The sequence below is a fragment of the Hydra vulgaris genome, chromosome 12 (genome assembly GCF_038396675.1).
Source record: "Hydra vulgaris chromosome 12, alternate assembly HydraT2T_AEP".
Classification (NCBI taxonomy): domain Eukaryota; kingdom Metazoa; phylum Cnidaria; class Hydrozoa; order Anthoathecata; family Hydridae; genus Hydra; species Hydra vulgaris.
Window position 1 is genome coordinate 37317022 of NC_088931.1, and position 10479 is coordinate 37327500.

Genomic DNA, 10479 nt, shown 5'->3' on the forward strand with positions numbered 1-10479 from the left:
TATTCAAACTGAGGTTTTGCACTTAAGTTACTTGTATAGTAAGCAATCTGCTCCTACGGTTAGAAAAGTCCACCATACATAACTCATAAAACTTTGATATATGTATAAATAAAAGAATGCTAAAAAAAAATAATTTTTGCCATTCATTAAAAAGTGTCATACATAATATATAATTTAAAATTGAGTATTTTGGCCTGATTTGGTTACAATTCATCACTCTATAAATTCTCTAGAATGGCAAGAATAAAATAACATTAAATTAGTAACTATGGAAGCAAATCCTATAAATTATCTTGAACAGCAAGTTATTGAAAGATATGGGTCTATTATAAAAGGAATCCCATTGAAAAGCAAGAAATGCTTCAGATAAAGAAGATTTTTGCAAAATGCAAATAATAGGTTTATAAAAAGTAACTCTCTAAGTGCTTGCAAAAAAATTTGGTTCAATCTAAACCTCCAATTAAAAATATAAAAATTGATTGGAATAAAGAATTTAGTAAGTTTCATCATGTAAAAAATTATAAAAATCTGTAAAGTAGTTTTCAAGTAATTACTGATTAAAAGAATGCTGACTTTTGTGTTTTACCAATAAAAAGAAATTTTTAATACATTTTTAATTAGTAATTTTTTGTAAAGAAAAGCTTAAAGAAACAGCACCTCTATAGCAAACTAACAGCAACTCTGTAACCAACTAAACTAACAGCAACACTGTAGCCAACCAAACTGTACTAACACTCTTAGAACTTTAGAACTTGTTAAAAAGAATGATCATAAAATTTAATCAAACTAATCAAAAACAGTCTTATTTGACAAAATATTTTGGTTTCTAACAAAGAATAAGTTGCATATACTATTATATTTATAAAAAAAAAAGAAAATATTTTTGTAGTCAAATAAATATTGCAAATAATGTATAGCAGTATTATATTTCTGCATAAGGAAAAACCTAAGAAATGTTTATCCTATATCTTATTAAGATATATAACAATAAAAATAAGACAAGATTTAAACTAATAGTTGTTAATAGGATATTATTTTTTTAAAAGCATTAAAGTTAATCACTGTAAAAAAACTAATTCCAACCTTTTCTTTATTTTTGAAATAGAATAGTAAATTTCCACGCAGCCTAACAAACCTTTCAAGGATATCTATAAATGTGAACAATAAATTTAAAATCATGAATTATAAAAATTTTTTCATGAGTTATAAAAATCATGAGTTATAAAAAAGGTTTTACTAACATTTCTAAATTGGATTTATATTGTTGCACGGATGTTTATATATCGTACATATTCAAAATTTGTGACTTTTAAATTAGATACTTGCATTATACATAGACAAAATAATTGATTTAATCAATTACACAGGTCAACAGCATTTTTGGGGCCAAAGATATTTCAATGAATTTAGGGTAACTTTGGGGTGCTAATTCTGAATATGTAATCAGTTTTGCCAGATTGGCTCAAGTTTTTGAGATTTTTTGTGAAATGTGTAAAAAAAAGACGTAATTTGCTACACGCGCATTAACTTTATTGATATTGTCATGAATACAATAAATTTAACAAAGTAAATGTTGATTTTAGTTTATTTTAACTAGTTTTAGAAAGTAATCTTCAAAAATGAACAAGACATGAAAGATAGGAGACATTTAATCGCTGGAAAAGTGCTTTTTATATGATTTTCTTCTATGTGAGCTATTCGGGCAGTCACGCTGTAGATTCCAGCAGTAATCAGCCATCATATGTCTGTCCCATCTGCCTTGGTACCTTTCCTCCATCACCATAATATCCTGATGAAATCTCTCCCTTCTTTGCTAAAATCTCCAAGGTTTTTTGGAAATCTGTCCAAGTGACTGTGAAGATAATGCAATTTAATGCTCATGTGTACACCCAGATTTCTAAATCTCAACAGCATGTTTTGTACCAGTTCTTCATAATTGTCTGCCTTTTTATTTCCCAAGATGTTCTTCACTACCAACACAAAACTACACCATGCAGCAGCTTCAATGTCATTCATTTCCTTAGGAAAATTTGAATCTTTAATGAGTTTCCGAGTTTGAGGACCATCAAAGATTCCTGCCTTCAATTTTTCGCTACTAAGACCAGGGAAAGATCTGCAGATGTACATGAAGCAATTACCATCTTTGTCTAATGCCTTTACGAACTGCTTCATTAATCCTAACTTTATGTAAAGTGGTGGTAGAATGATTTTTTCCTTGTCCACCAAAGGTTCGTTCACTATGTTTGATGTTCCTACTGTCAAGGTGTCCCTTGGAGGCACCTCCAAGGGACACCTTGTCAGTTTCTCCAGTGCTGATGTTTTGCTCTACTATCCCACATGCAGATGAAGCAAGGATACTTTGTGTATCCACTTTGCTGTCCAAGTAAAAAGTTGATCATTTTTAAATCAACACATATCAGCCACGAATGTTCATGGTAGCACAGTTTCTCCAAGACCATTTTGACATTTTTGTATTGTTCTGCAAGTTTAGTTGAGTGAGCTACTGGAAGAGATGCACACTGATTGCCATTGTTCAACAAAACACATTTCAAACTCCTTTTAGAATTATCTATGAAAAGCCTCCAGTCTTCAGGACGATATACTTGTAAACCCATTTGCAGCATCAGGCCAGGAATATCCTTACAATATACAAGTAGGTCATCTTCGCAGAAAAATTGAAGAAGTGCTTCTTCTCTGGTCCTGTAAGATGTAATTTTAGTTCCAGGCATCAGACAATTTTTTTCACTTAGCCTTGAAGCTAAAAGTTCAGATGCACTTTTTGAGAGGTTGAGGTCTCTTATTAGATCGTTGAGCTCTCCTTGGGTAAACTGTGTAGGTGTTCTGAAACTTCCTTCATATTCTGGTTCACTTCCAGAACTTATACTTAGCTCCATACCCTGCATTTCATCATCGTCAGGTGGGGAAAGGTCAGGTAACATGGCAAACACAGGTACAGGCACATCTTCACAATGAGGGACAGGCCTTCTTGCAGATTCCATGTTAGGATACTCCCATTATTGTTTTTTATGCTTATTGAATCCTTGCACTTGCACTGCACAGAAATAACAGTCATCATGATGATTTTTTTGCTCTCTCCACACCATTGGAACACCAAATTTGAAGCTTTTTCTTTGTCCTTTGCTCCATTTTCGAAATAATTCGATACATGCTTTGCACACTATGTGTGGTGCCCAAGATTTGTCTTGGTCCCCAAGCATAACCCCAAAATAGGCCAAATACACTTTTTTTATGAAGTCTGTTATGTTTCTTCTATGTTTTTGCAGTGTATATTCACCACAAATGTAACAGAATGAGTCTGGATCGTTAAGACAACTTCTTCTTGATGAGTTCATGCTTTTCACTGGAAAACAGACAACAACATAAAGTTAGTGCAAAAATCAAGCTATGAACAAACTTTTAGAACACTAATCAACAAAAAACTATATTGAGAACTGCTCAGTTCAAGTACTAATCCCAAGAAATTAATGAGATGATGCGTCACATTTACCAACAAGTGCTATAAATAAGATACCAAAAATATCAAAAACTTGAGCGAATCTGGCAAAACTGATAGCATATTCAGAATCAGCACCCCAAAAATACCCCAAATTCATTAAAATATTTTGGACACCAGTAATTTTTTTTTTTTTTTTTGTTGACCTGTGTTATTTAAAAATATGTAGTATTTAAAAAATGTAAAAAAGAAATCACTTAACAAACTTCTTTTATTATTAAAAATGTTAAATAAAATTATACAGGAGCTTTTAAGATATTATTGGTTAAATATAGCTTTTTTTGAAAATAGTCAACAAACTTCAACATTTAATGAAAAATTTTGTTTTTGCTTTGCTAAAATATCTATATTTGCGCTTTTTTTTTTTTTTGAGACATGCATACTTAAAAGATTTTTTTTGTTAACATTGTTTATAGATTATATGAATAAGACAGATTACAGAGCATTACAATTACAAGCATTGTATGAAACCTTTTTCATAGCTAGATGCATAATGAAATAAAATTATATGCTAAGAAATGTCTATACATTCAAATCTATATTGATACCAAGTTAATTAGTAAAAATGATATGTAAATGCTAAACAGACTGAATGAAAATTAATGAATACAATTTTTGAAAGCATATTACTATAAAGTTATAAATAATATAAAAGAACTGCAATGAAATTTTTTTAATAACAGCATAACTTTTACTCAAACACTAACCTAGCTCCAAACATAAAATATCTACTCAATTACTCTGTGTACAACTTGCTAAATACGGACTTCAGCATTATTTTTTTATTTTATCATTTTTTTATTGTATGATAGTTTTCTCACATTGTTCTAGATAAAAATATCTTCCTGTCCACTTTACCAAAATAATAACATAAAAAACCATCCCCACAACCTAATTGTTTTAATATATTTTTCACAAATATTAGTTCCTGTTTCTTCTTCAAATTACAGTAATGATGGGTACAATCCTTTGATTAGCAAAAACTTCAATAGTCATATGCTTGGCTTGGGGTATACTTCTTTTTTTAAATATTAATTCACTTCCCCAAGGCCGAGAAGACCACTACAATCAAGTAAGCTACTTTCGTTGCGGTAACTCTCTTTTAACTTTATAACTTGAATACACGAACCTTGATAGACAAGACTGCTGTGTGGAGAAACATGTACTAAATACTTACTCATAAACTTTTATGTGCTTCTGCTTAGCACCTCTTCACTCTATAATCCTTTCTGTTTACCTCTCTGCCAATATTGTTATTATTGGTGACTTAAATCGCACTTAATAGGTTGGCTCTAACAATACTAACCCTACTGGCACAAATGCTCAATACTTCTGTACTTCTCAATCTCTTACTCAAATAGTTAAATTTGTGATTCATTTTCAAAAAACCCTACTTACTTACCTTCACTCTTTAATTTATGTTTTGTCTCTGACCCTAGCTTGTGTTCAGTTTGTCCTTGTTCTCCTTTAGGTAGTTCTAACCATGCAATGATCTCTATAAGTCTCTCATCTAGTACTACTTCTTTGAACTCACCCTATCATCGCACTACTTACTACTATCACAAAGCTGACTGGGATTCTTTTTGTGATTTTCTTCATGATGGTCCTTGAGCTTATCTCTTTTCTCTCTCTGCTAATAAATTCACCTCCAACATAACCTCCTGGATCCAGGCAGAAATGGAAGCTTTTATTCAATCTTGTCAGTTCCAAGTCAAACCTCATTTTACTCCATGGTTTTCACCTTCTTGTACAGCAGCTATATCTAATCGTAATTAATTTTTTTTTAAACCTTATTCAAAAGAACAAACCTGTTGAGAACAAATGCCTATTTATTATTGCAAGAAAATGTAAAAAGGTGCTGTCTGATGCTAAGCTCCATTATTCCCAAATTATAAATCTCATATCTGTCCTCAGAAGTTACGCTCTAGAGACTTTTGGAAAATTTTCAACAGCATTATTAACAAAGGTAGGTATAACATTCCATCTCTCATTCATGGGACTGATCTAATTATCTCTCCTAAGGCTGAACTATTTGCAAAGAAATTTTCTTTTAATACAACTCTTGAATCTTACTCCATTCCAGTTAAACAAGTAAACTCATTGTTAGACATTTAAATCACTCCAGCTTCTATTGCTAAAGCCATATCTCAATTAAACTCTTCTATCTGTTATTAGCAAGGTCTTTGAGTTTTTGATCAATAAATTTTTAACATACCATCTTAAATCAAATAACTTACTGTCAGACAATCAATACAGTTTTTGATCTTCTCACTCCATGGCTGACTTGCTAACTATTGTGACTGAAAGATTTTATTGTGCATTAGATGGAAGCAGATAGGCAAAGGCTACTGCTCTTGACATACATAAAGCTTTTAATTAAGTTTGGTATGCTGGTCTTCTCCATAAGCTTGCTTCATATGTCTTTGAGAAAGTTTTTAACATTATCAAATCATTTCTTTCTAACTGCTTTATCAAAATCAACCTCAAAGGTCTACACTCTTCTTCCTCTGCAGTAACTAATGGGGTACCTCAAGGTTCTATTGTTGTTCCTGTTTTGTTTCTTATCTACATTAATTAACTTCCTTACAACTTTACATTTAAAGTGGCTCTATTCCCTGATTACACTTAAAGTGGCCCTATTCCCTGATTCCCTATTAACTTTATACCCTTGTCTTGAAAATCTGATTTGTAACAGGTTGAGGCTTTCAGTGGCTTGTGAATTTTAACTGCAACAAAACTCAGTTATTTAATGCAAATAATCTCAATACTATCAATATTCATATATTTATGAATGGCAACCCTCTCACCAAGTCCTCTTGGATTATCATTCACTACTAACCTCTCATGGAAACCATTTATACAATTGATTGCTAAGTTAGCATCTGCTAAGGTTGCTTCACTTTATTGTGCTTGCCATTTTCTTACTCCTGATTCAATTCTTTACCTCAAATTTCTTATTTACCCCTGTATGGAATGCTGTTGTTATATTTGAGCTCGTTCTCCTAATAAATGTTCTTCTAGATAAGGTCGAAAAATGTATTGTAAACATAGTTGGACCAGCTTATCTGCCAAGCTTGAGCTTCTTTCCTATCATCATAAAGTTGTATCTCTTTCTCTTTTCTAGAAATACTATCTGTGTTGCTGTTCAAAGGAGCTATCGTCTCTAGATCCATCAACCAAACCTCATTTTTGCTTGACTCATCATTCAGCAAAGCCTCATTTTTTTACTGTATCTGTCCCTACATGCTCTAAAAACTTTTATGTCTAGTTTTTTTTCCCACACTTCATCATTTTAAAACTCTCTTCCATCTACATGTTTTTCCAACTTTTGATTTATACAAGTTTTAAAGTCTTTTGTAAACCATTTACTTGCTTTTTAACTCTATTCTTTTATTTTAGTAACCCAAAATTAATAGTGGTTGCTTGCAATCTTGTTGGAAGTGAAGCAGAATTTTAAAAAATCTGATTATTTCAATCTTATTTGTGCCACAGTGTACATGAGCCACAGAAAAAAAAAATACAGCAAAATGCAACAAAAGCATATTTTACAATATAACATTTAACGTAAAAAAAAGTAAAAGAAATATTATTGACACAAAATATTATCACAAAATTGTAAATGCTAGGAAAATAGAAGGAAAACTATTTTTAAAAAATTACTTCAATTGCAATTAATTGTACAATTGATTAATTAAAAAAATGTCATTAATTGCATACTTTATGTTACTATAATGGCCTCTAATTTAATGTCTGTATAATAACAATAAAAACTCAGTTTAACAAAATAGCAAAAAGAACTTAATAAGCAGTAAGTGACCAGGGTTTATATTTGAGCGGAGCCAGGTTTGATAAACCATAGCCGGGGCTGTCTAGATCTTGACAAACTCTACAAATGAAATATTTCATCTTGGATTGAAATTCATGTAATGTTTATAAATACATACAGATGAATATATATATATAAATATATATATATATATATATATATATATATATATATATATATACATATATATATATATATTTATATATATATATACGTATATATATATATATATATATATATATATATATAAATTATATACATATATATATATAACTTATATTTTAAAAATATATATATATATATATATATATATATATATATATATATATATATATATATATATATATATATAGATATATATAGTTCTATAGTTTGTTGGCTTTAGGAAGAGCGGAAGGAAAAAAGTGATTCTTACGCCAACACATACGTCACTTTTAATTACTTTTAACTTTCGTCCAACATTTCCGTGTTGGACGAAAGTAAAAACCATTAATTTAATTACAAATTAATCGTTTTTTAAAAAAACCACAAAAACGCAAATTTAATTGACCAGAATGTTTTTAAAAACATTCTGAATGTTTTTATAACATTTTGAATGTTTTTAACAATATAAACAATGTTTTTATTTTTATTTTTTTTAATAAAATGTTTTTATTTTTATTTTTTTTAATAAAATGTTTTTATTTTTATTTTTTTTACTGTAAATCATGCGCGGAGTGTTGCTACATCGACTATCTTATAGCCTGACTCGCAAGGGAGTGCTGCTACATCGACTGACAAATAGCCTGACTCGCAAGGGAGTGCTGCTACATCGACTGACAAATAGCCTGACCCGCAAGGGAGTGCTGCTACATCGACTGAGGGTTTGGTTGGGGCAGGCAGTCTATCATTATTAAAAAAAAAAAATTCCGGTCTTGCATTTTAATTTTTACTTTTTGTCAACAAAATATCGAAAAAACTTTCGGACAACATCTAAGGGTTCTATATATATATATATATATATATATATTCATCTGTATGATCAAATTTTGGGTCTCTTCTGTTGTTATATTATCTCATGCCCTCATTAGAGTTTTTTTCAAGTTGTCTTTGCATCTAAATGCTTGTTTGACAATTTTTCTATCCAAAATATACCACAAATTTTCTATTGGATTTAAGTCCAGACTTTGAGATGGCCATTCCAAAACATTGATGTTATTTATGTCAAAGTATACCTTCATTTTCTTAGTGGTATGTTTTGGATTGTTATCCTGCTTGAGTATGAAGTCACTTCCCATTCTCAATTTTTAAGTATATGGTTGCAAGTTAACTTTGAGGATTTCAAAAATAGGAGTGTAAAAACAATTAAGGGGAAAAATGTACTTTTTATTAGCAGCTTCATGAGCTTCTCCAATCTCTTTTGGTTGCATAGTTTCAAGTGATGCTATTTCACTACGAACCTTAGCACAAATCATTAATTTAAATAGAGCATATAAACCCATTAACAAGTACAAACAATTTTTTTTCACAACAATAATTTTCCTTTTTCACTTGCATTTGTTTTTATAAAAACTTTTTTTTTTTTTTTATACCTTCTGTAAAAGTGCAAAATCAAGACCTTTGACCAAATGTGTGTGCTCCATATCACCTCCTAAAATCTTACTTTCTTGGATAGCTAAACGACGTTGTTCTGCTGCAGATGTTCTTTAAAAAAATGACAAAACACATTTACCGTACACAATAAACTTTTTCTTCTAAGACTTAGAATTTTACACTCCTATACATTGAAGCATCCATTTTGTTATCAATAAATGTAAATTTCCTCACTTCTTTTCAACTCATACTACCTAAAACCATCACATTTCCTCCTCCATGCATTACACTACCTCGCAACAACTCAATTTATAAGCTTCTCCTTTTTTTGACACACTTTTTGGACTCCATCCAATGAGACGCGATTGTATTTTGACTCATCTGACCACAAAATTTATTTCTAATATGATATCAGCATTTTTAACTACTTTGATGCAAATTCCAATCGATATTTTATTTGTTTAGAAAATAAAAAAGGTTTATTTCAAACCACTCTACCTCTATATCCTTGTTCTCTTATACAATTCCTGATTATTTGAGGAGTCATTGTGATGTTAAGATCTTCTTGAATTTTTAAAGCTAATTTAGCTGCCAAAACAAATCTATTTTCTTCACTTAATGATGACATCAATGATACTTTAAACAATTGCACTAGTGGCCTTGCATTTTCGTCCTCTACCAGCCACACTAGTAACGGTTCTAATCAAATTATGCTCTTTAACAATTGAGAAAATGAAGTTATGCTTTGACACAAATAACATCAGTGTTTTGGAATGGCCATCTCAAAGTCTGGACTCTAATCCAATAGAAAATTTGTAGCATATTTTGGACAAAAAAATTGGAAAACGAACATTTAGACGCAAAGACAACTTGAAAGAAGCTATAATGAGGGCATGGGATAATATAACAACAGAAGAGACCCAAAATTTTATTAACTCAATGCCAAATCATCTAGATGAAGCCACCAAGGCTAAATTCCATTTCATTTGATGCTAATTTCCATGGAATTTGATCAATTTGACATTATTTTTGAACTGTACGATTATTTTTTTTGCAGTCAATTTTATGTATCATTGGATCAATTGTGTAAAATTCAATAGGTTTAAAAAGCAATGAATTCACAAATACACAAATAAATTCTTATAACAAGACTTGATAAGATATCTAAAAAAAACTTTTAAACATTTTAACGGAAAACACATTTTTTTGATGCAATCTTTAAAATTATGATTTTTTTTAAGTGTACGACTATTTTTTTTGCATACTGTGTATGTGTGTATATATATATATATATACATATATATATATATATATATATATATATATATATATATATATATATATATATATATATATATATATACATATATAAACAAAAATTTGCTTGATATATCAACTGCTCATCTAAATAGAAGAATAATAAACTTAAAATATATATATATATATATATATATATATATATATATATATATATATATATATATTAAATATAATATATATATATATATATATATATATATATATATATATATATATATATATATATATATATATATATACATATATA

The 10479-nt window shown here is 29.7% G+C and overlaps 1 protein-coding gene across 1 annotated transcript in view; it reads right to left on the reverse strand.

Annotated features, from left to right (window-relative positions):
• The window catches only part of LOC100202677 (inositol polyphosphate-4-phosphatase type I A), an 80194-nt gene that overhangs the window by 61937 nt on the left and 7778 nt on the right, over window positions 1–10479 (reverse strand). Inside the window, exon 2 of the mRNA XM_065813136.1 lies at window positions 1084–1148. Within this exon, the coding sequence (XP_065669208.1) occupies window positions 1084–1148 (65 nt within the window). The remainder of the gene's footprint in view (window positions 1–1083; window positions 1149–10479) is intronic.